The sequence below is a fragment of the Myxine glutinosa genome, chromosome 10 (assembly GCF_964187855.1).
Source record: "Myxine glutinosa chromosome 10, kmMyxGlut1.1, whole genome shotgun sequence".
NCBI classification, from domain to species: Eukaryota; Metazoa; Chordata; class Myxini; order Myxiniformes; family Myxinidae; genus Myxine; species Myxine glutinosa.
Genome location: NC_136270.1, coordinates 112,635,335 through 112,663,262, shown reverse-complemented (window position 1 = coordinate 112,663,262; position 27,928 = coordinate 112,635,335). Strand labels below are relative to the sequence as shown.

Here is a 27,928-nt window from a genome sequence, read left to right as displayed (position 1 = left end):
TGTACAAATCATTAACAGTTGCCGGTAGGTGTGAGAATTGGTCATTTCCACAAAGAGCAAAAACCAACACGAATAGATATTATTTTTACAAGTTAGGACCGGATGGGGGTGGAGAAGTGCTATTCTGTTAAACTCAATTACCCAAATTTAAAAATAATTATTTTGGCCGCTTTGGCAAATGTACCACTCACACTGCTCAGTTTGCAAATACACTGACCATCCACGTTGAATTACCTTATCGGTCCTAACAAAAGACACGACTCTCGAGGTTAACATGACCTGGTCTGTGAGACAACGTCGTCTGATGTAGGGACCGGAACAGCAGGGTTTACAGGTTGGATTGGATTAGCTGCTTCGAATAACTTTCTGTTATCGTGCTCCCGTGATGCGCTAACCCCATGGTTAAAAAACATGTACGGACACTTGCCAAAGATTACATCTATTTATGGGTCACACCATTTCTCATCCTTTATTTTATTCACTTAGGCAGGGGACTTCAGCTGGCATCTTTCACAGGTAGCATTTTTGTGCTGATGCAAGTTTCCCTGAGGATGTAAAGAGTGAACCACAATTACCCCTTACCCCTTGCATGAAGGTCATTAATGAGCCTGTCTCGAGTTCCAGAAAGCTTAAATCTTTAACACTGCTGCCTTCAGCTAAATTTGAACTCGCAGACTCCAGGATGTCGGTCTACTGTCCTCACCACTAAGCCTTTTGCACCCATGATGCCAGTCCAGTATGCTCACTGCAAGATCATTTGCACCCTGAGTTTGGCCATTGCCAGGAGACCCAAAAGACTTTTGATTTGCACCTTTGATTAACCTAGCCACTTCCTTAAGATTGCACCAATGCGCATGCACTGCATCATAGTGCTTGTGAAGTCAGACTATAAATATCAATTGTAAATTATTATTATTACTCTAAATATTTTTGGTGTGGGTGAAGGATGTGGAGGTCCTTTTCGGGTGAGTAATACACAAATACCGACCACACATTCACCTTTTGATGGGTCTGTCTCGCAGACGTCACAATCGCTACACATGTATACTATCAACCATCCACATACAAGCTACCTTCAAGTCCTGCAAATATCCCTGTACCTCTCTATCTCCAATTCTTCTCGATGCACATCTAATTCCAGTTTAAACCTATCTACTGTTTCTGCTGCCACTGCCTTTACAGAGAGGTAACGCCATGCATTAACCTCTCTGAGTTAAAGACCCCTTGCCTTTTTGCTAACTCTCTTCTTATTTATCCTCAGGCTATGGCCCCTGGTCCTATCACTGTATATTCTGCAGACAAATTATTATGCACTTATTTTGTCTATAACCTTCATTATCCTAAACATCTCAATCACATCCCCTCATAATCTAATGTACAAAATCCAGTCTCCTTCAGCCGTTCCTCATAGCTTAGTCTCGCGAGGCCTAGAATCAAGCTAGTAGCTGTGTGGTGAACCCTCTTTATGGTAGATATATCCTTCCTCAGGTGTGATAACCAAAACTGTACACAATATTCTAGATGAGGCCTCAATACATTCCTATACAGTGTTAACACTACTTTTTTTTCCTTTTTTTTTGTATACAAGATCGGGGCTCGTGAAAGAGCTAACATTAATCACACATAAAGACAAACCGACACATAAAACATATAACATGGGGAGCGGTAGACAAGATGGGGCGAGAGGGGGAGGAACACAAACACAACATCTGAGAGCAGGGACATCGAGAGATCTGTGGGAGGGAGAGGGCTTTGGGGGGGGGGAGGCATGGGAAGGGGGGGGGGAGGTGGGAGAGGTATAAAACATATGGACACTGCCGGGACTTCCAGGAAAGAAGTTGGAATTTCAAACAAGGTGGATCTGGGGTGAATTAGTGGGGGTAGAAAAGATCAAGGTTTTGGATGGGGAAAGATAAGAGATGGTGGTGAACAGCTGTTTTAAAGATCTGGAGGGAGGAGTGGGATTGAAGGGAGTGTGGGAGTTTGTTCCAGAGGCGGGAGAAAAGAGGAATGAAAGAGTGAAGGTGAGCAGAGAGCCGAGATTTCGGCAGTTTAACCATCAGAGGGTTGCTGGCAGATCTTGTGCGTCCTGGTGGAATATTTGGGGGACAAAGCACAGAGAGAGCTGGGGGAGCAAGGCCGGAGAGGAGTCGGTAGAAGACAGAAAGACCACCTACCTGTCTGCGGTGAGTGAGTGAAAGGCCCTTGGAGATAGCTTCATCACGGGAGATTCCAATGATTCTGAAAGCTTTGGTTTCAACAGCGTGAAGCCGAGCTAGGTGTGAGGCAGGAGCACCGGCCCATAGGGGAGAACAGTATTCCATTGAGCGACTTATTACTTATTTTATTTATTACTTATTATTACTTATTACATACTTATTTTGATTTATAATTTATCCACCCACAAATACAACCTAAAGCCCTGTTTACTTTACCTATGAAAGTATCTCGACTTTCCTAAAATTTTCACCTCTCTCTCTCTCTCTCTCTCTCTCTCCCCCTCTCCCTCTCTCTCTTTCACTGCTATCTACCTTACCGCCAAGCTTTGTGTGATCTATAGATTTAGAAAGCCGACTCTTAACTCCACTATCCAAATCATTGATGTAAATTATGAATAATAATGGTCCTAGTACTGGTCCCCGAGGTACCCCATTACTTACGTCCTCGCACTCACAGCCACTCTTTGCTTCTCATCACTAAGCCAGTTTCCAATCCAGTTTGTAACGCTCATCACATGACCAGTTAACACTCATCGCGTGACTCAAAAATCTTCATAAGAATGATCTCTGTACATTTTTGTCTGGTTACTGTCAATGTTAGGTTATCTATTGTGCCCTAATGTCATTTTCTTTCATTGCAATATAACTCCTTTACAATACTTACTCAATGTAAAATAAAACACCTTAGTACTCAGAATGCTATGCTGTGCAGACCACATGTTTGTTTTGTGAACTGGTAAATGCTGATACTATCAGAAACCTTCATTGGGAGAAACCATGCAAATGACCTTTCTTGACTTGTTTACATTTTCATTGTTTTCTTTGTACTTCTGCCCTGGTGTCATGAAGCTTGCATGAAATGTCTTCTCCCACAAACCTCTTGCAGCTACATGATGTCTCTGCCTATTGCTGCCAACAGGAACATTTTGCTAGCAGTGAGCTTCGAACACTTGAAACTGCAGATGCACGACACACGCACATACACACGCGGGCACCCAAAGCTTCAACGAAGGCGGCAACAGCGACGGCCGCAGCAATACCACGGGCTTCCACAGCTGCACGTACATTAGCCTTCTCTCCACGACATTCGCCCCCCAGCTCACCACGATTCCCACGTCCTCCAGGCCTACATTCTGATTCTATCCGATCGCCAAGTCCTGCGCAGCCCAGCCCTGCTGCACATCCTTCAGAACCAGCTCGACCGCCTCCCTGCTTCCCGGCACTTAGTAGACCACCATCTCCACAGCAAGCTGCTGATCAGAGTGGTCCCACTGGTCTTCTTGTTTACTCAGCTAGACCAGCAGGTGAGTCTCCATTACATTGCAAATGATAAATCGGGTGTTGCCTCGTCAAAATGAATAGCTCATCATCTGAATCTGGCCCTTTCTAATCCATAACTGTTGAAGAACAATAATGGAGGGGTTTTTTAATGTGTAAGATTCAGGCTCATAAAAGAGCAAGATAACAGAAGATGGGGCAGTACCATACTGACACTCATAATGTTTTCATAGGTTGCAAACAATGCAAACAGCAGTGACATCAATGTTGTCCCAATCCAATTAAAGTGGGCCTGACTCAGACTCACCTATTTTGATTATCAAATATTAATCCTATGTAAAAATCTTTGCCCTGATTATCCCATGAGAAGGTCCACAGAAAGTGAAATCAATACTGGTAAAGACATTTTTGGTAAAACCAATATGGTGGCCACCATCGTCACGAAGTTGTTTTTTTGTTGTTTTTTTAATATGGCAGTAAAACCAATATGGCGATCACCATCGTCACAAAGTTTTTTTTTTTTTTTATATGGCGGCAAAACCAGTATGGCAGCCACCATCGTCACTAAGATTTTAGTGATTTTTTAAAAATATGGCAGCAAAACCAATATGGCGATCACCATCGTCACAAAGTTTTTTTTTGTTTTTTATATGGCGGCAAAACCAGTATGGCAGCCACCATCGTCACTAAGATTTTAGTGATTTTTTTTAAATATGGCAGCAAAACCAATATGGCGATCACCATCGTCACAAAGTTTTTTTTGTTTTTTATATGGCGGCAAAACCAGTATGGATGGCAGCCACCATCGTCACTAAGATTTTAGTGATTTTTTTTAAATATGGCAGCAAAACCAATATGGCGATCACCATCGTCACAAAGTTTGTTTTTTTGGGGGGTTTTTTTTAGATGGCGGCAAAACCAATATGGCAGCCACCATCATCACTAAGATTTTTGTGATTTTTTATACGGCAGCAAAACCAATATTGCGGCCACTATCGTCACGAGGATTTTTGTTTTTTTATATGACGGCAAAACCATTATGGCAGCCACCATCGTCACTAAGATTTTTGTGATTTTTTTATATGGCGGCAAAATCAATATGGTGGCAAATTTGTTGATGCATGTCTTTCCTGTCATTGGGCTTAAATAGTGCAGTGAGTTTTTAAAAATGGCTGTGAATCCGTTTACGATCTTGAGCATTCTCAAATGCAACGGTCCCTCAAAGAAACACTAAACGTGGTAAACAGCTAATTTTGGGAAATGGCTGGATTGCAAAACCTGAAATTACAAAATAATTGGATGTCAGTGTTGGAAGTGTGGAAACAATAATTCCTTCTCACTTATAATTAAATTAGGCCAGTGCAAGGTAGGTACACCAAAGGATCTCTACTCTAGCAAACCTCAAAGGTCCTGGGCACACTATTGGAGATGGGTTAGGAAGTTCTTCGCCACCCCCCACACAGTGAAATTTGTTACCTCATTATTTTCATCACTTTGGCCGAATCAAAAAGAATATCCATCTCTGTGGTCGCATCTTTACTAATGATAAATAAATAATAAATAATAGGAGTTACCTTACAAGGAACTTCAAAGCAGATGGGGGTCTTTAGAGCCATCAAAGCCTTCCTTGTTAGTATTGCTAATTTATGGTTGTTTGCCCGTGTTCTATCCTTTTAAATTCTGAGTGTCAATCATGGAAGCAGCATGTACCAATATTAAAGTCTTTGCTATAACTCGGCCAGGGTTACAACCCCTGACATCACAGACTCAGAGAACATTCTAACCATTACGCCACCGAGTCCAGTTAAATATGTTAAAGCACGTGTCCCAAAATGACTGCATACCTGTCCCAAAAATCTTTGTGGAATGCAAGATGGTCCTACCACAACAAGAGTACATGTGTACTATATACGTAGCAGAGGAACACTTTGATGAATGGATGAAGTTTCATCAACTCCCCATTACCTTATTTTTTACATCATAGAAATTCCATATAGAGCAGAAAACTTCTCCTGATTCTTGAAAATCACTAACGGCAAGTGCAATTTCAACTATAGTGGTTACATCATGGTAGTAATTGCTATTCTGAACTGTTTGTAATACACAAAGCACTGCACAACCCATTTGATATATTTAGTTAGATGTAGAAGTATTAGCTGTGGTAATATGTATTCATGCAAAATATGTTAAAATAAACAGAATCTTCTCTTTCTCCTTTTTCTCTACCCCTGCTCTTGGCAGATACAACAGACTTGGAACAACAGGTTGATACAACTCTCTTTGCTGCTCCTTTCCCTGAGGAAGTGGTGTCTTCACCTGACCATCCAGGTGCTCGTTTGTCACGAGAAAGCTGCACTTCAAATGAGGTGAAACCTGAGGTGTTTGCGTACCTGCCCGAAGAGGCAGAATCATCACGAAGACTCATTGTTAATCCTGACGTTGCCTCTCACGTTAAAACGACTGCTCACTCTCTCATGGAACCAAAGGAAATTGATGAAAAGGAAACTCGGCAAGAAGACCATAGCATTGTTGGCTTGGAATTGAGGACTGAGGAAGAGCCAGTTGAGCTGAACGTTGGCCTGGAGGCCACGGTAGAGAAAGAGGGGTCTAACATGACAAAAATGGTCAAAGATGCAGTGGTTGAACTGTCGGTTGATGAAGTTGAGATAAAAAGTGGAATAAACTCACAGGATTCACGAGTTGAGCAAGGGCAGGTTGAAACCAAAACTCGGACACGAACCACATTCCAAGCAGACTTTCCACAGACGGAATTGAGCAAATTTGCTGGTTCCTTGGGTTTGGGAATGGACCCAGATGACCCCATGGCAGGACTCAATGTGCTTGTAATGGTTGGGCTGGGGTTGGGCCGTCTTTGTATGCCTCCTAATACCTCAAACTCACCCAGCCCAGACTCGACCATCAACCGGATATCAGATCTACAGGGCCTACCTCTATTGTGTGAGCTGGCGCTATTACAAGAGTCAAATGACTGCTCGGCAGTGGAGCAGGAGCACAAGCCAGGTAAATTGTTCATCATACGACTGTATTTTGCTTCAAAGTGTATCTCCTGATTGGGGACATCAGGTTAGATTCCGAGTTCCAACTCAAATCTGTAACAGAAAGCAGAGCTTTAAGTGAAAAGTTTTGTTTGCTGTTGGTGTAACAAATAGTTATCTCAAGCAATATCTTGTTCAAGGAAGCACAATGTTGATGCATTGGCACTAATTTGCAGTAATTTGTAAGGCTTGACTGTTACAGACAGGCATGGGCCATAATTTTCCAGAAGAAGATGGTTTTACGAATGAGGTTGACCGAAACAACTCATCCACCAACTTTCGTCCGAATCTGCCCAACATTTTTAAATATCATGCAATATATCGTTTTTGGCCCTATCTCTCAAAGGTGAAGAATCGCTTTTAATAATTCTTTAAAATTCGTATCCAGATCTTCACCAGAATCGAATCAACTCGTCCTTGAGACACACCCATCCTGTCCACCAAGTTTTGTCCGAATCCGTCTGTATCTTTTTGAGACATCGTGCTTACAAGCAGACAAACAAACAGACAGGGGGGAAAACATAACCTCCATCCACCTTTGGTGGTGGAGGTAATAATGTTGCCCATTGGCCGAACGAAAAGTCTTGTCTTTATTTCTTTAATTTCAAATGTACAACGTACACAAAGCAGTTTTTCACACACCAAGAAGCAAAACATTTGTTCAAAAGGGCAAAGAAATGTAATCATCTGAAGAGGCCAAAATCGAGAAAACGTTTGTTAAGTTAAGCAATATAATGCAGAGCACTGTGAACATTTGCCTTGTGACAGTACACTGCAGAATGGAGATTTCTGGAAAAATCATTCATGAACCCAAATGTATATGATATACTAGGCGGGAGGGGAGGGGAGGGGGGAGGCAGGAGAGGAAGGGGAGTGGCTCACGTTTCTGAGTGAATGTGGCTCACGTTTCTGAGTGCATGTGGCTCAAGTTTCTGAGTTGAAAGTGTGATGCCGATCAGGAAGAAGAAGAAGCCATACTAACAAATTCGTACACTTCTGGAATTGTTTGATTTATTTGTATTCAAATGTCTAGTAATTGTTTTATATTTATTTATGCGAATGTGTACTTGTATATAACTGTCATTCATTTAAAAAGGCTTCGGCACTATCGAGCGATTATTATTATTATTTTTATTTATTTTTTTTACTCCAAAAAAACGAACTTTTTTTCAAAAAAAATTCTTTTTTGCACTTACTGATGAACCTCTGAAAGTTTAATGAAGATCCGTTCAGCCATCTCTGAATAAAACGCGGACACACACAGACAACTCGCGTTTATATATATATATATATATATATATATATATATATATATATATATATATATATATATATATATATACGTATATATATATACATATATATATATATATATATATATATATATATATATATATAAAAAAATATATATATCGGGATTTAAATTTAATTCAAAAATTGATCCAGACGTCTATTCTCTTTCAAACATTCAAACCGACAGAGGTCTTTATTTATCACAGCATCTGTAGAATTTTCACCCTTTTACTCAACTCCTTTTCACTGTTATTTGGTGGAGCAAAAAGTCAACTGAGCTTTATAGATATTTAGATACTTGTGGTATCCATGGCTCCGGTAAGCTCCCAATTATTTTATTTTTTTGTCAGAAACTAAACAATACTGTGACTGTGCCGTTGCATCAATTCTGCCAAATGTCATGATGCCAACTGTTATATATTCATATCACAATGTGTTTTGCTTTTTTGTCATGCCCATCAGTGTCCTGTGATGCCCAACTATACTCATTTCCTCTGCCAAACATCTGTTGGACATTTTGCCTTAATCTTTGTTCTTTTTTCCTCAAGCATGGAGGGGAATAGGCGGTGGGGTGAGCAGGCATGTTAATGCTGTTATGTTTGTCTGATCAGTCAGAAATGGCCTGTGATGCAGCCTCGAGGTAGGCTGTATTCGGAGGATTGGTTGAGACACCAGAAGCTCTGTGTATTTAAATATATATATATATATATATATATATATTAATTTATTTATCGCAAAGAATGAAAGAAATGCTCAGTGGGCTTGTCTCCTGCATCATGCAAACCAATAATTACAATTTTAAAACCCCGTATATTGCGCGTGGGGGTTTCTACACTTTATGTTTGCGAGCGCATCAAAGGCCGAGGAAAGGAACGTGCAATAGTATTGAGTGATGTAATTACTGACAATCTGTTTAACTCTACGGATACTTCCAATTGGTCATTTGGTGGCATTAAAGCAAAAAAATCCAATTATTGACCGTTGCCATGAAGTATCTTGCGAACATTTATTATTAGTTTTCCACGGGGAACATGCTATTTCTCGATTAAAACGTACCCCACTCCGTTTGATTTACTCTCATAAATAAGACACGAATACTCATTCTGTTTTTGTTCTGCTGTCAGATTTGTACAAAAGCAATTTCCTTAGGAATAGTCGAAATCACGATCTGTGCTGAATTCATTTGGGGTGTTTGTCACTTTACCTGTCAGTTTATTAAACAGCGGAAATATATTCTTTGATTGTGATCAGTCACTTAACGTTTACAAGGCATTTCATTTGTAGCTGAATAGAAATGCCTCCACTTTGGATTGGATCTTCTTCAAGTTCATGGATTATCTTTGGATTTGGCAGGGTCCAAGGCACAAGATGTTATAGAGGGAAGCTGTAGCTAAAGGATACCTTTTGTCCATATGCAGATTGGTTGCAACATTGTTGGTTGCAACACACACGCTACACACACACAACCCTGGTGATGTTGATGCCTGCCCTACTGTTCTCATCCCCATCCTCCAACCCTATACCCCTGAACCCCCAATGGTTTTGCATTGATAAACTGTTAAATCTAATGAATGTGCTGCTGATGTAACACAGGCATGATGGGCCAAATGGCCTACTCCTGCGTCAAAGCTCCTTGCGTGTGTAAAGATCCTCTATGAGCGTTGAGTGGAGGAGACGAAAATTTAGAGTTCCAAAGAGAGACTGCCAAAGTACAGTCAAAATGATGTAAAGGTAAACGAGTACGTGATCTTGCCGTGTGCAGGTGTTTTGCGACCCGGCCTGGCATCACTGCTGAGTGTGGCGGAGGAGAAGCTTGCGAAAGAAGCCGAAGAGCAGGAGAAGCGCTCAGCGCTCACACACATGCGCATCCTGCAGGCGTGGAAGGCGAAACGCAAGCAGGGTTCCTGTTGCTTTCGTAAAGAACAGCAGGTGAGGATGGGTCGTTATGTGAGGGAGCTTGTATTGAATATGGTTAACTTGTATCTTCTGATGATATAAATAAAAGTATGGTAGAGGTATCCTGTACACTTTAGTTGTGTTATATGCTTACTTGGTTATGCTTCATTATGTATTCTGAACCCCTTTATTAACCTCCTGTCATCACTTGAGATCATTTATTTGACCCCCAGCCCTTACCCACCTTCCCCACTCCAATAAGACATGTTCAAAGGACTTCTTCAGATGAAGAATCAGAAATGTAGTAATTGGGAATGGTAAAATGATTTTTGCATTAAAATGACTTTGAAAATGATGTTTTTCCTTTTACTGCTCAAACTATATAAACAAAGAATGCAGAGAACAGCGTGAATGCTTTAATAAGCCTGCGCGCATTTAAAGTTTATTAAACAAAGTGAACAATTTTTATTTCATTCCGATATGTTATTGAATTTCTGGAACAGCATGGACCAACCCACTAACAAAACTGCTCACATGTTTCCTTCAATCTCTATCTTGCAAAGCGTCTCCAAAGTAAACTAGAATGGCACCTCCGCCAGGCTGAAAAATTTACGTTTTGTATCCAATAACAGGCCGGATCTGGATTTGGACCTCAACCAAAATATAATCAGCTTGTTCTTGTCACCTAACCAACTCATCCACCTAGTTTTGTCATAATCCATCCACAACGTTTAGAGATGTCGTGCGATACATTGTTTTTGGCCCTATCTCTCAATGGTGAAGAATTACTTAAAAAATGATCGAATCTGGATGTTCTCCAAAATGAAACAATTTCGTCCTTGTCACACCAAATCCTGTCCACCAAATTTCTTCCGAATCTGTCCATAATGCGTTGAGATATTCTTCTCACGAATTGACATGCAAACAGACAGACAGGGCTGAAAACATAACTTCCGAACACCTTTGATGGCAGAGGTAATTACAGTAATTGAGGTTTGCTATTCACACATAAGTACTCATGTAAGAGGTGTGTGTGTGTGTGTGTGTGTGTGTGTGTGTGTGTGTGTGTGTGTGTGTGTGTGTGTGAGTGAGTGAGTGAGTGAGTGAGTGAGTGAGAGTGAGTGATACAGCCAGATTTCACTTGGAATGGGGCTTTCACCTTTTCTCAGTAAAGTGCTCACCTCATCTCTCCCTCCGCTTCCTGACTCCTCATAATGTCAATGGAAATAATAAAAATGTTATCAATTACTACCATGCAATAAATAAGTATGAGAGTGCTTCAAATTTGATGTGCACCTTTGCTTATAACTAAACTTGCATTGCATCACTTCATGGTTTCCTTTGCTATATGATGAGAATACATATAATTAGATTATATCAAACTAATTTGAAGAGCTGTATGAATGTTTAAGTAAAACAAAACGTGCATTACTTTTCATGGTATTTTCCATCTTTGGACACACGGCACTGGACATTTTAGTCAATCAAAATGATTGAGATCGTCATTTCACTTTCTGTCTGTGCGTTGTTGATCAAAGTGTGGTTGACTTGCAGCAGATGGTTTGCACCAGTTTAATATGGAAGTTATTGGCATTCAAGCTTCAATATATTGTACAGACATCACGTTTGAAAATTTCAACAATCATGATGGTTTTTTGACCAGAAATTTCGAAATTTCAAAATTACTTGATGTTCCACCTTCTTTGTTATGTCACTTGTCACATGTTCATTTCAAGCAGAAACCTGTGATCACGGCTATTGGTTATCGACATTACATAGACAAATACCCTCAAAAATTAACCAACATGTATTAGTCTGTATTTTAGAAACAAAAGTCCAGGCCATAGTCATACGTGAGCTACCTTTATGCCATGCATGTACTGTACATGATTGATGAGCCATCTAGAAATTGACTTTTTTAATGATTATATCGGTGCCATTTGTGGGTCATTTTTGCGCATTGCAGGCTTGCCCCATACGTATAGCCATGGACTTCCTGGAGCCTGGAGAGCTAGAGCTGCGCGTGAGACTTGCCGAGCTGCAACGCTGCTACCGTGACAAACAGCGCGAACTTGTGCGGTTGCAGCGTCACCGGGATTGGGGGTGAGGAGCAGCAGAGATTGAGCTTTTAATTATTAGCACAATAAAGAAACCCATGAGCTGTAGAACCTCAGAACTTTTGACCGTGATCCAATAGTCTCTATTTAATGCTCTGTACTTGTAATGGACAGTCATTAAAGGAATCGAAAGAATTATTGGTATGTCTCTGTGAGGGTGATGCACCTGCTTCGCTACTTTTCTGATGTATTATCTTTTCTCAGACTGCAATGTTTTGTGTGCTTTGCGTGCACTTTTACTGGGTAGCATTGTTTATGTTTATCACATGTCTAATCCATTCTTCCCTCATTGAAGGTTTATCGATAAAGGTGGGCAGGGCTGTGTGCTGGTGTGTAGGCCTTTTGGATCCTCTTACTCTTCTTATTTATGCTACTCCTTTTCTTCAGTTCAATATTTGTTATTGCAGTGATATTATTACAAATTTATTTTATGTAGTCTGTTTATACATGCTCACAGTTTGAGTTTTCTTGTATGTATTTGAGGTTAGCGGCATAAAGAAATTCTTCTTCTCTTTTTCTTCTTCTTCTTCTTCATTTGAACTTTGTTGTATTTTAGATCCATACTGGATCCTGCTCAAATTTGATAAAAAACCTTTATTCCTCATTTGTGTCACAAGCAAATGCTTCTGGATTCTAGAAATATACAGTAGCTTAAAGCAGCACAAGACAGCAGTCCACTGCCTCTCTTAGCTTTGCTGAGCCATGTGCTATGCAAAAGAATGTATATGCTTGCATGTGTTTTTATCAGAAATGAATGAAAATAGCCTTGTATATCATGCAAATGCATTTTCACATCCACTCAATCTCTCCACAGTGACGAGAAACGAAGAAGCTCTTCTGGGACTCGGCGGGGACCCGGGAGACCACGGAAGCGCAGGCAATCCTGGGCCATCCCGTCTTCACCGCCAGGCCGGTCACATGAAGCCGACACAGCTGACAAGTGAGCGATACATTACCGTTACAACAGTGGGCGAGTGTTGCCAGCTGTCTTGTTTGCCATGCTCATGTTTTTACTAAGCGTCTCCAAACCAAGCAGTGCCGCATTCGCTCGGCAGCTCCACACGGGAGGCGCAGTTGCTATCCAAGGCCTATTTGCTGCGACATTAGGGCGTTAATGAGGCATGCGGCAGCACCCGGGAGCTGCGTGCAACACAGGGCAGATGTGCAGGGAGAGGCAGCACTCGCTGCCTCAATATGTTTGATCGCATAGTTAACCTCATTCATGTCTTGCCAGAAGCTTTTCGTGGAATTGGTGTTAAACCGGTGGGAAAATAAACACAAAACAAACAAATAATAAGCAGAGATAAAACAATATGGGCCACTATGAGCACAGCTGTGCTAGGAACAACAAAAAAAGTCCTCCTGTGTGTTATTGTGTTGCATAAAGGCGGCTTGGGGGCCTGTCAGAAGATGCTGAAAGTTTGGACGAAGAATCAAGCAGGAAGAAGGGGAGGAAGAATGAGGTCCGGAGTCATCAAGAATACGGCACAAAACAAAGAGGAGAAAGAACGAGTGCACTAAGTCACAAAACAGGACGCAAGGGAATGCAGATGAACTCCATGGCAACCAAAACAGAGGTGAGTCAATGTGAGAATGACAGAACACGTCAGCAATGCTCTAACAAGGAAAATGGTCTCGTCCAGTCGAGCTCAACGTCCGAAAACACCATCAGGGTGACAGATGCTGTGAGTGCTCCCCCTGTTTGATTGCAGCAATCGGTGTCCAGTCATGAGTTTGAAATGTGATGATGTTAATGTGAAGCACTCTAACATTGAATCAAGATCGAGGAAGTGTTATTGATGTACCTCGTTTGAATGCGATATGATATCATTATCAACAGATTTGTTTCCATTGCACAGGCAGCTCTTCTCTTATTATTGCTGTTTCTACATGTAATTCAGAGTCAATGTTTCCGAAGAACGTTGTGAGAATAATGTAGAATGACGTAGCTTTTTAAAAGTTATTTCTTACAGTGATGTAAAGGGTATCAGACGAGTTTGCACATTACATGGAGGAAAAAATTAATGGAAAAAATAAAATAAAAGATGAGGTAATGAAAAAAAGAGACAAGAGTTTCCTTTATACGATTGTTTAGTTGTTTTTCTTTGTTTTGTTCCAAATGTGCAATGCTGCAGACACCATGCATGTCGTTTCATCCCAACAACAGAAACAGCGAAAAACAAAGCGGAAGGGCAAGACAAAAGCAGATGCTTCTCCATGTCGGATGAAGAGGCAGGACAAACTGCAAACCAATGTGGGCCATGCGACCAAAGCAAAAAAGAAGAAAGTACGACCTTGCGCTGGAAGTGCACCCATGAAACGAGCAGCTACCTCAACCGCAGAGCACGCCCCTGCCGCTAAGACAGCTAAGCGCAGGCATGAAACAAAAGACTCAAAGAAGGGCGGGCAGCAATCGGTGACGCCGAAGGACAGGAAGGAAGCACTGTTGTCGCCCGTGAGGTCGGAATGCAGCGTCCACTCTCACGGTGAGATGCCCCACGACTCCTTTAGTGGCTTGTCTATTTAGTAGCTTGCCTAGTTAGTAGCTTGCCTATTTAATAGTTTTACTCGATTTTAATAATCAGTTTTAAAATAATTAATTCTGATGAAAGACAGCATTTGAAACACTAATCTGAGTCTCCCTATACATATCATCCAACTGGGAACAGATTGTTTTTTATTTTGCATACTTATAATAAATGTGAAACATAGTGTTAAAGAGTGACTTACTGGTGTGAAAGTTCATGCAGAAAAAGAAATGTTGATTATTCTTTGTCCAGCAGTCATTGTCCGACATGGAGGCCTATATTGCACGTGGATAGAACGGTTCACTGGGATCAGCTTTTTGTGATGTTAACGAGCTTCAATTATGCAATCGTTTATTTTCCATGCCACCGTTGGACTTTTTGTGATCATATAGGTCTTAAGCTGTGCTCACACAGTTAATCCGTACTAACTAATCCGTTTCAATTTCCAGGAGTCCATTGTAAACTTTGGGTGTTCCCTTTAAAATATTTAATAATGGCCTGACAGCAGGGACCAAACTAATCGGCGTTGAGAGAAGGCATGGTGGTGGATCACATGACTGGTACATCCATGAAATTGCTGCAGACAGCGCCCTCAGCGATAGCGAGCCACACCCTCAGGTAGCATGTTACCCCTGGACCAAGTGCTCGGGTCGTCGTGTTCACCCAGACTTCCTGCATTCTGCTAATTCACTGTCCTGGACGAATCAACTTGTCCAAAGCTTCTACGCACTAACTTGCGTCTCACCTGAGATTTCTGGCACTGCCTTTGATGGCAGAATGGAATTAGATCAGTAACTGCCATTGGATTATTAATGTACTGGCTCTAAGTCTGGTCAGTGTTTTGTTTGCTGCACTTATTGAAGGGAGGGCGGACTGGACATTCCATCATTCTGGTTTTGGAAGGTTGCGCCAGAATACGAACAAGGTTTCAGTGATTTACGAACACGGTTGCTGTTTCAGGATCCCGCATAAGCTTTCCTACTTTAACTAGCACCGTGACCCCGAGCATGGTTTATTGGTGTTACGGTTTTTGTAATAACTAACCACAGCGCCTCATTTTCTGCTCAAATTAGCCCACACGAATCAAAAGGTGGTTTTGGTTACTTAATTCCTTGAAAAGCCCTGGCCACATATTTCTGTTTGTCTCTTCATCAGCTATTTTGGTATAACCAAGAGACAAGAGATTAAATGCGGATTAGATGACGCATGACTCAGATTATGTCGGTGGGTCGAAGTGAGGTTACAGTCTTCAAAGCGTTTTATCAGGAATGCTGCAAGTCATTCAAGCTTCGCTGACTTTGGAAAATATTGTTGTGAGAAAGGATGTGCACAACTGGGTCGACAGGAAGAGTAGATGAGGGAAGAATGAGAGAGAATGAATACAGATTGAAACGTGAAAATAATATCTTGGCAAGTATCATTGATGATTGTCAGACACAGGTTTGCATCTCTTCACAGATCGCGGATCGGACTCGGATTATGGCGACCCAGAGAGGCAACGGGGAATTCTTGGCATAGCGCACTGCACGACACAAATGGTTCGCAGGAAAACCACCACCAGTTCTCAAACTGCGGTTGGCAAAGGAACTTATAAGCGGACTGTAGGTGGTAAACGCACCTTCACGCCAAGGTCTACAAGTGCTAAGGGTACGGCTTGGCCAGGCCCACGGCTTCGTTCGGGACACTTTTCGGAAAGCGGAGACGACGAGGATGATGATGAAGACAGTTCTGGAGAGTACGACGAGAGAGGTGTGTAAATGTCCGGCTCGATTCTGTCTTGTTCCAATGTTTATTTTTTTTGCATTCATTCAAAATTGAGCGTTGGCGTTTTTTGTTTGGGGCATTTGGCCATGAAGCAGTTGGAAAGATGTCATCATTATGCCTTGCCAACTTCCTGGGTGGTTGGCCTGTTTCTGTCACAGTGGGAGATTTTGCTTAAACTTAAGGCTATCATAATGTGGATAATCCATCGTTGCCTATTTCTGTACATTTTTAATCCTCAAAGTACGTGTTTTCCGTCACTCTGTACATGCCATCGCAAGTGCTCTATCTCTGATGTACCATCCTCTTCACAGAGTGTCGGTGCCGCCAAAGCAGTTTCCTGGGCAAGGGTTATGCTTGGTGGTTTGCCATTGCCTCCCCAGCAGTAGTTAGAGCAGGAATTTGGAACTTATTCACGGTGCCGGCAATAGCTCACCTACTCTTCGCGAAGGACACCAGGCTGGCCAGGCCTACTCTTTGTAAGGTCTTTAATGTGCACCGACAGATGGGACGCCCGTTTAACGTCCATTTCAGGGACAGTACACACATTGATGAATCACGCTATCTGCGAAACACCGGGTTGACAGTTTATAGCCGGGACGGGATTCAAACCCAGGTTAAACAGCTTAGAGGAGAGTGTGCATACTCTAGGCCATCGTGCCAGCCCATCAAGCTACTGGAATATTTAGACATAGTAATGGAGACAAATGTGAAATAGTGGTCGGAAACTTCCCCGAACAACTCTTATAAAAGCCTCTTTCCTTCTCTAATTCGATCAGGCGGTTTGGGATCACAGCTTCAAAGAAGGACAAACATGAATCTTGTATGACATTCAGGCCAACTTTTCACTGTCGGGGTTCTTCTTCCTCTGAATGTGATGACATTCTTTCCATCACTTATTCGTTTCGCTCTTCTATGAGCATCTTCCTTATTTCTCTTCTATATTCTCATCTTATTACCGTCATAAGTGCCACTTGCATTGCTCTGGTAGCTGGAAGATAACCCACACTCCAGCTTCGATACATGTCTCATTGATATTTAGCACAATATGTATATATATATATATATATATATATATATATATATATATATATATATATATATATATATATATATATATATATATATGAATTGCATCTGAAATATTTACGAGTTTGTATGTACATTATTTTAACCATGTCAATGTCAGTACATCTTAACGCCAGTCCATCTTGTCGTGGTTAAACATTGCTAGAGAGACATGGGTTTAACCATCAGATTGGGTTTGGTGCTGGTGTGCGTAGGTTGTTGGGCTGGCTCTCAGCGAGTTGCTTGATGAAGGCTTGATGCCATGAAGACGAGTGTAGCTCCATGAGGTTCAAGCGTCTTGATTATTGTATACAGTTTGCCCATGGAATGTCAACCGTTTCCCGTCCAATCGCCATGACAAACGTGTCATCATTTTCTCCAACGCCCTGTATTTGAGTGAAACCATTCCAAATCATGAGAGTATTAGAAACCGAAGAAATGATAGATACATAATTTGTTATTTGGAACGAAGTTTGCTTTCCACGTGTGCTTACAGAGCCTGGTATGCAAAAGGCGACTCATTGTGTTGGGATTTCATTTATCGAAAGTAAGCAAGGCGAATGTGATGTCAGGCCGGGAAGGAAGACTGATAATGATTAGCCGTGGAGGAAGGAGACTGCATGAAAGGATTCCGTTATTCGGTATAACATACACCAAAGGATTTTAACATTGAGTGAGAATGTGTGCAGCGTGTGACTGTAAGGATACAGAAGCTGCCAGGTGGGGTAACGGATAGTTATATTGAGCTATTGAGGTTTGAATGAGATCCAGAGAAGGGTCCTTTTTGCTTGAAGAAAATGCTTGGCAGCCATTGACTGGTGGCAAGCAGCCAAGAAAAGCGAGAATCATGGGCCGTGTTGTGGAGGTCCTCTGGGGGATTGAAGAGGGTGGGGGAAGGAGGGGGTGGAACAGCAGAGAATTGTTGGGAAACCATAATGGGAGATCTCCCCATGGCAGCATCAAAGATTACCACCCAAAAGTGCTGAAATGGTCACGTGGGCTTGCAAAAGGTGACGTCGACATCAATATTAGATGACTATCTGAATTAATTATTTGGTAAATCCCTTCTCGTCTAAAATGAATTTTAAAATACGAATTAATCGAACCTGGTACTGTACACATTCACTTTGCTATAAAGGAAAATACATGGTTTTTATAAAACTGGTATTAAATGTGGTAATGCTTTTGCCGGTGCACGAGGGGAATGAAACTACTAAGGAGTTTCAGATCATAATGTACAGTTCAAAAATATAAAGTCTCATCTTTTATAATAATGTATTCAACAGATTGCATTTCATCGATTTTCTAAATGCATCTTTAACCAACATTATATTACATGACATCATGGGATGAAACAGATTTTTTTAAAATTCTGAACAATAAAACTGCACGATACGACAACAACAAAATATCAATGTGCATGTTCAGATAAAGGATGTGATGGGCATGGTTTACATGTTTAGATAAAGGATGTGATGGGCATGGTTTACATGTTTAGATAAAGGATGTGATGGGCATGGTTTACATGTTCAGATAAAGGATGTGATGGGCATGGTTTACATGTTTAGATAAAGGATGTGATGGGCATGGTTTACATGTTTAGATAAAGGATGTGATGGGCATGGTTTACATGTTCAGATAAAGAATATGATGGGCATGGTTTACATGTTTAGATAAAGGATATGATTGGCATGGTGTACATGTTCAGATAAAGGATGTGATGGGCATGGTTTACATGTTTAGATAAAGGATGTGATGGGCATGGTTTACATGTTCAGATAAAGAATGTGATGGGCATGGTTTACATGTTTAGATAAAGGATATGATTGGCATGGTGTACATGTTCAGATAAAGGATGTGATGGGCATGGTTTACATGTTCAGATAAAGAATGTGTTGGGCATGGTTTGCATGTTTAGATAAAGGATGTGATGGGCATGGTTTACATGTTCAGATAAAGGATGTGATGGGCATGGTTTACATGTTTAGATAAAGGATGTGATGAGCATGGTGTACATGTTCAGATAAAGGATGTGATGGGCATGGTTTACATGTTTAGATAAAGGATGTGATGGGCATGGTTTACATGTTCAGATAAAGAATGTGATGGGCATGGTTTACATGTTTAGATAAAGGATATGATTGGCATGGTGTACATGTTCAGATAAAGGATGTGATGGGCATGGTTTACATGTTCAGATAAAGAATGTGATGGGCATGGTTTACATGTTCAGATAAAGAACGTGATGGGTATGATGTACATGTTTAGATAAAGGATGTGATGGGCATGGTTTACATGTTTAGATAAAGGATGTGATGGGCATGGTTTACATGTTTAGATAAAGAATGTGATGGGCATGGTTTACATGTTTAGATAAAGGATATGATTGGCATGGTGTACATGTTCAGATAAAGGATGTGATGGGCATGGTTTACATGTTCAGATAAAGAACGTGATGGGCATGGTTTACATGTTTAGATAAAGGATATGATTGCCATGGTGTACATGTTCAGATAAAGGATGTGATGGGCATGGTTTCCATGTTTAGATAAAGGATGTGATGGGCATGGTTTACATGTTCAGATAAAGGATGTGATGGGCATGATGTACATGTTTAGATAAAGGATGTGATGGGCATGGTTTACATGTTTAGATAAAGGATGTGATGGGCATGGTGTACATGTTCAGATAAAGGATGTGATGGGCATGGTTTACATGTTTAGATAAAGGATGTGATGGGCATGGTTTACATGTTCAGATAAAGAATGTGATGGGCATGGTTTGCATGTTTAGATAAAGGATATGATTGGCATGGTGTACATGTTCAGATAAAGGATGTGATGGGCATGGTTTACATGTTCAGATAAAGGATGTGATGGGCATGATGTACATGTTTAGATAAAGGATGTGATGGGCATGGTTTACATGTTCAGATAAAGGATGTGATGGGCATGATGTACATGTTTAGATAAAGGATGTGATGGGCATGGTTTACATGTTCAGATAAAGGATGTGATGGGCATGATGTACATGTTTAGATAAAGGATGTGATGGGCATGGTTTACATGTTTAGATAAAGGATGTGATGGGCATGGTGTACATGTTCAGATAAAGGATGTGATGGGCATGGTTTACATGTTTAGATAAAGGATGTGATGGGCATGGTTTACATGTTCAGATAAAGAATGTGATGGGCATGGTTTGCATGTTTAGATAAAGGATATGATTGGCATGGTGTACATGTTCAGATAAAGGATGTGATGGGCATGGTTTACATGTTTAGATAAAGGATGTGATGGGCATGGTTTACATGTTCAGATAAAGGATGTGATGGGCATGGTGTACATGTTCAGACAAAGGATGTGATGGGCATGGTTTACATGTTCAGATAAAGAACGTGATGGGCATGGTTTACATGTTTAGATAAAGGATATGATTGGCATGGTGTACATGTTCAGATAAAGGATGTGATACGGCATGGTTTACATGTTCAGATAAAGGATGTGATGGGCATGATGTACATGTTAATATAAATTATGTGATGGGCATGGTGTACATGTTAATATAAGGGATGTGATGGGCATGGTGTACATGTTAATATAAGGGATGTGATGGGCATGATGTACATGTTAATATAAGGGATGTGATGGGCATGGTGTACATGTTAATATAAAGGATGTGATGGGCATGGTGTACATACAGTATTTATATAAAGGATGTGATTGGCATGGTGTACATTTTAAGATAAAGAATGTGATGGGCATGGTGTACATGTTTAGATAAAGGATATGTTGGGCATGGTGTACATGTTAATATAAATGATGTGATGGGCATGGTGTACATGTTACTATAAAGGATAGGATGGGCATGGTGAACATACAGTATTTATATAAAGCATATGATGGGCATGATGGACATGATAAAACTAAGGATGTGATTGGCATGGTATACATGTTAAGATGAACGATGTGATGGGCTTGGTGTACATGTTAAGATAAAGGATGTGATGGGTATGATGTACATGTTTAGATAAAGGATGTGATGGGCATGATGTACATGTTAATATCAAGGATGTGATTGGCATTATGTACATTCAGTATTTATAAAAAGGATGTGATTGGCATGGTGTACATTTTAAGATAAACGATGTGATGGGCATGATGTACATGTTAATATAAAGAATGTGATGGGTATGATGTACATGTTCAGATAAAGGATGTGATTGGCATGGTGTACATGTTTAGATAAAGGATATGATGGGCATGGTGTATATGTTAATATAAAGGATGTGATGGGCATTGTGTACATGTTAATATAAAGAATGTGATGGGCATGGTGTACATGTTTAGATAAAGGATGTGATGGGCATGGTGTACATGTTACTATAAAGGATATGATGGGCATGGTGTACATACAGTATTTATATAAAGGATATGATGGGCATGATGGACATGATAATACAAAGGATGTGATGGGCATGATGGACATGATAAGACAAAGGATGTGATGGGCATGGTGTACATGTTAATATAAAGGATGTGATGGGCATGGTGTACATGTTAAGATAAAGGATATGATGGGCATGGTGTACATACAGTATTTATATAAAGGATATGATGGGCATGATGTACATGCTAATATAAATTGTGATGGGCATGGTGTACATGATAAGATAAAGGATATGATTGGCATGGTTCACATGATAAGATAAAGGATATGATTGGCATGGTGTACATGCTAATATAAAGGATATGATTGGCATTATGTACATGTTTAGATAAAGGATATGATGGGCATGGTTTACATGTTTAGATAAAGGATATGATTGGCATGGTGTACATGTTTAGATAAAGGATGTGATTGGCATGGTTCACATGATAAGATAAAGGATATGATTGGCATGGTTCACATGTTTAGATAAAGGATATGATTGGCATGGTGTACATGCTAATATAAAGGATGTGATGGGCATGATGTAGATGTTAAAATAAAGGATGTGATGGGCATGGTTTACATGTTTAGATAAAGGATATGATGGGCATGGTGTACATGCTAATATAAAGGATGTGATGGGCATGGTGTACATGTTTAGATAAAGGATATGATGGGCATGGTGTACATGTTCAGATAAAGGATATGATGGGCATGATGTACATGTTTAGAAAAAGGATATTATGGGCATGGTTTACATGTTTAGATAAAGGATATGATTGGCATGGTGTACATGTTCAGATAAAGGATGTGATGGGCATGGTGTACATGTTTAGATAAAGGATATGATGGGCATGATGTACATGTTTAGATAAAGGATATGATGGGCATGGTTTACATGTTTAGATAAAGGATATGATTGGCATGGTTTACATGTTCAGATAAAGGATGTGATGGGCATGGTGCACATGTTAATATAAATTACGTGATGGGCATGGTGCACATGTTAATATAAAGGATATGATGGGCATGGTGTCCATACAGTATTTATATAAAGGATGTGATGGGCATGATGTACATGATAAGATAAGGGATGTGATGGGCATGATGTACATGTTAAGATAAAGGATGTGATTGGCATTATGTACATGTTAAGATAAAGGATGTGATGGGCATGATGTACATGATAAGATAAGGGATGTGATGGGCATGGTGTACATGTTAATATAAAGGATGTGATGGGCATGATGCACATGTTAAGATAAAGGATGTGATGGGCATGGTGTACATACAGTATTTATATAAAGGATATAATGAGCATGATGTACATGATAAGATAAGGGATGTGATGGGCATGGTGTACATGTTAATATAAAGGATGTGATGGGCATGGTGTACATACAGTATTTATATAAAGGATATAATGAGCATGATGTACATGATAAGATAAGGGATGTGATGGGCATGATGTACATATTAAGATAAAGGATGTGATTGGCATTATGTACATACAGTATTTATAAAAAGGATGTGATTGGCATGGTGTACATTTTAAGATAAAGAATGTGATGGGCATGGTGTACATGTTTAGATAAAGGATATGATGGGCATGGTGTACATGTTAATATAAAGGATATGATGGCCATGGTGTACATGTTTAGATAAAGGATGTGATGGGCATGATGGACATGATAAGACTAAGGATATGATGGGCATGATGTACATGTTAAGATAAACGATGTGATGGGCTTGGTGTACATGTTAATATGAAGGATGTCATGGGCATGGTGTACATGTTAATATAAAGGATGTGATGGGCATGGTGTACATACAGTATTTATATAAAGGATATGATGGGCATGATGGACATGATAAGACTAAGGATATGATGGGCATGATGTACATGTTAAGATAAACGATGTGATGGGCATGGTGTACATGTTAAGATAAAGGATGTGATGGGCATGATGTACATGTTAAGATAAAGGATGTGATTGGCATGGTGTACATGTTAATATAAAGGATGTGATGGGCATGATGTACATGCAGTATTTATATAAAGGATGTGATTGGCATGGTGTACGTTTTAAGAAAAGAATGTGATGGGCATGGTATACATGTTTAGATAAAGGATATGATGGGCATGGTGTACGTGTTAATATAAAGGATGTGATGGGCATGGTGTACATACAGTATTTATATAAATGATATAATGAGCATTATGTACATGATAAGATAAGGGATGTGATGGGCATGATGTACATGTTAAGATAAAGGATGTGATTGGCATGGTGTACATGCTAATATAAAGGATGTGATGGGCATTATGTACATACAGTATTTATAAAAAGGATGTGATTGGCATGGTGTACGTTTTAAGAAAAGAATGTGATGGGCATGGTGTACATGTTTAGACAAAGGATACGATGGGCATGGTGTACATGTTAATATAAAGGATGTGATGGGCATGAGGTACATGTTTAGACAAATTATATGATGGGCATGGTGTACATACAGTATTTATATAAAGGATGTGATGGGCATGGTGTGCATGTTAATATGAAGGATGTGATGGGCATGGTGTACATGTTAAGATAAAGGATGTGATGGGCATGGTGTACATACAGTATTTATATAAAGGATATAATGAGCATGATGTACATGATAAGATAAGGGATGTGATGGGCATGATGTACATGTTACTATAAAGGATATGATGGGCATGGTGTACATGATAAGACAAAGGATGTGATCGGCATGATGTACATGTTTATATAAAGGATATGATGGGCATGTTAAGATAAACGATGTGATGGGCATGGTGTACATGTTAATATAAAGGATGTGATGGGCATGATGTACATGTTAAGATAAACGATGTGATGGGCATGGTGTACATGTTAATATAAAGGATGTGATGGGCATGTACATGTTAAGATAAAGGATGTGATGGGCATGGTGTACATACAGTATTCATATAAAGAATGTGATGGGCATGATGTACATGTTAATATAAATTGTGATGGGCATAGTGTACATGATAAGATCAAGGATATGATTGGCATGGTTCACATGATAAGATAAAGGATATGATTGGCATGGTTCACATGTTTAGATAAAGGATATGATTGGCATGGTGTACATGCTAATATAAAGGATGTGATGGGCATGGTGTACATGTTTAGATAAAGGACATGATGGGCATGGTTTACATGTTTAGATAAAGGATATTATTGGCATGGTTCACATGTTTAGATAAAGGATATGATTGGCATCATGTACATGTTTAGATAAAGGATGTGATGGGTATGGTTTACATATTAATATAAAGGATGTGGTGGGCATGATGTACATGTTTAGATAATGGATGTGATGGGTATGGTTTACATGTTCATATAAAGGATGTGGTGGGCATGATGTACATGTTAAGATAAAAGATGTGATGGGCATGATGTACATGTTTAGATAAAGAATGTGATGAGCATGGTTTACATGTTAATATAAAGGATGTGGTGGGCATGATGTACATGTTTAGATAAAGGATGTGATGTGATGGGCATGGTTTACATGTTAATATAAAGGATGTGATGGGCATGATGTACATGTTAAGATAAAAGATGTGATGGGCATGATGTAATGTTTAGATAAAGGATGTGATGTGATGGGCATGGTTTACATGTTAATATAAAGGAAGTGATGGGCATGGTTTACATGTTAATATAAAGGATGTGATGGGCATGATGTACATGTTAAGATAAAAGATGTGATGGGCATGATGTACATGTTTAGATAAAGAATGTGATGAGCATGGTGTGTGATGGGCATGGTGTGTGATGGGCATGGTTTACATGTTAATATAAAGGATGTGATGGGCATGATGTACATGTTAAGATAAAAGATGTGATGGGCATGATGTACATGCTTAGATAAAGAATGTGATGAGCATGGTGTGTGATGGGCATGGTGTGTGATGGGCATGGTTTACATGTTAATATAAAGGATGTGGTGTGCATGATGTACATGTTTAGACAAAGGATGTGAAGTGATGGGCATGGTTTACATGTTAATATAAAGGATGTGGTGGGCATGATGTACATGTTAAGATAAAAGATGTGATGGGCATGATGTACATGTTTAGATAACGAATGTGATGGGCATGGTGTACATGTTTAGACAAAGGATATGATGGGCATCATGTACATGTTTAGATAAAGGATATGATGGGCATGATGTACACGTTAATATAAAGGATGTGATGGGCATGATGTACATGTTTAGATAAAGGATGTGATGGGCATGATGTACATGTTAATATAAAGGATGTGATTGGCATTATGTACATACAGTATTTATAAAAAGGATGTGATTGGCATGGTGTACATTTTAAGATAAAGGATGTGATGGGCATGGTGTACATAGAGTATTTAGACAAAGGATGTGATGGGCATGATGTACATGTTACTATAAAGGATACGATGGGCATGGTGTACATACAGTATTTATATAAAGGATATGATGGGCATGATGGACATGATAAGACTAAGGATATGATGGGCATGGTGTACATGTTAAGATAAACGATGTGATGGGCTTGGTGCACATGTTACTATAAAGGATACGATGGGCATGGTGTACATACAGTATTTATATAAAGGATATGATGGGCATGATGTACTTGATAAGACTAAGGATATGATGGGCATGATGTACATGTTAATATAAAGGATGTGATGGGCATTATGTACATGTTTAGATAAAGGATATGATGGGCATGGTGTACATGTTAATATAAAGGATGTGATGGGCATGATGTACATGTTAAGATAAAGGATGTGATGGGCATGGTGTACATACAGTATTCATATAAAGAATGTGATGGGCATGATGTACATGTTTAGACAAATATGATGGGCATGGTGTACATGTTAAGATAAAGGATGTGATGGGCATGGTGTACATACAGTATTTATATAAAGGATATGATGGGCATGGTGCCAATGTTAATATAAAGGATATGATGGGCATGGTGTACATACAGTATTTATATCAAGGATATGATGGGCATGATGTACATGTTAATATAAATTGTGATGGGCATAGTGTACATGATAAGATCAAGGATATGATTGGCATGGTTCACATGATAAGATAAAGGATATGATTGGCATGGTTCACATGTTTAGATAAAGGATATGATTGGCATGGTGTACATGCTAATATAAAGGATGTGATGGGCATGGTGTACATGTTTAGATAAAGGACATGATGGGCATGGTTTACATGTTTAGATAAAGGATATTATTGGCATGGTTCACATGTTTAGATAAAGGATATGATTCGCATCATGTACATGTTTAGATAAAGGATGTGATGGGTATGGTTTACATATTAATATGAAGTATGTGGTGGGCATGATGTACATGTTTAGATAAAGGATGTGATGGGTATGGTTTACATGTTCATATAAAGGATGTGGTGGGCATGATGTACATGTTAAGATAAAAGATGTGATGGGCATGATGTACATGTTTAGATAAAGAATGTGATGAGCATGGTTTACATGTTAATATAAAGGATGTGGTGGGCATGATGTACATGTTTAGATAAAGGATGTGATGTGATGGGCATGGTTTACATGTTAATATAAAGGATGTGATGGGCATGATGTACATGTTAAGATAAAAGATGTGATGGGCATGATGTAATGTTTAGATAAAGGATGTGATGTGATGGGCATGGTTTACATGTTAATATAAAGGAAGTGATGGGCATGGTTTACATGTTAATATAAAGGATGTGATGGGCATGATGTACATGTTAAGATAAAAGATGTGATGGGCATGATGTACATGTTTAGATAAAGAATGTGATGAGCATGATGTGTGATGGGCATGGTGTGTGATGGGCATGGTTTACATGTTAATATAAAGGATGTGATGGGCATGATGTACATGTTAAGATAAAAGATGTGATGGGCATGATGTACATGCTTAGATAAAGAATGTGATGAGCATGGTGTGTGATGGGTATGGTGTGTGATGGGCATGGTTTACATGTTAATATAAAGGATGTGGTGTGCATGATGTACATGTTTAGACAAAGGATGTGAAGTGATGGGCATGGTTTACATGTTAATATAAAGGATGTGGTGGGCATGATGTACATGTTAAGATAAAAGATGTGATGGGCATGATGTACATGTTTAGATAACGAATGTGATGGGCATGGTGTACATGTTTAGACAAAGGATATGATGGGCATCATGTACATGTTTAGATAAA

General features: G+C 39.8%; 1 protein-coding gene across 1 annotated transcript in view; it reads left to right on the top strand.

The window, feature by feature from the left end:
- Nucleotides 1-27,928, top strand: part of TNRC18 (trinucleotide repeat containing 18) — a 183,419-nt gene that overhangs the window by 105,651 nt on the left and 49,840 nt on the right. The window contains 8 exon segments of the mRNA XM_068126273.2: nucleotides 3,106-3,523; nucleotides 5,739-6,518; nucleotides 9,609-9,775; nucleotides 11,709-11,845; nucleotides 12,674-12,799; nucleotides 13,247-13,436; nucleotides 14,027-14,345; nucleotides 15,846-16,136. Coding sequence (XP_067982374.2) covers nucleotides 3,106-3,523; nucleotides 5,739-6,518; nucleotides 9,609-9,775; nucleotides 11,709-11,845; nucleotides 12,674-12,799; nucleotides 13,247-13,436; nucleotides 14,027-14,345; nucleotides 15,846-16,136 — 2,428 coding nt within the window.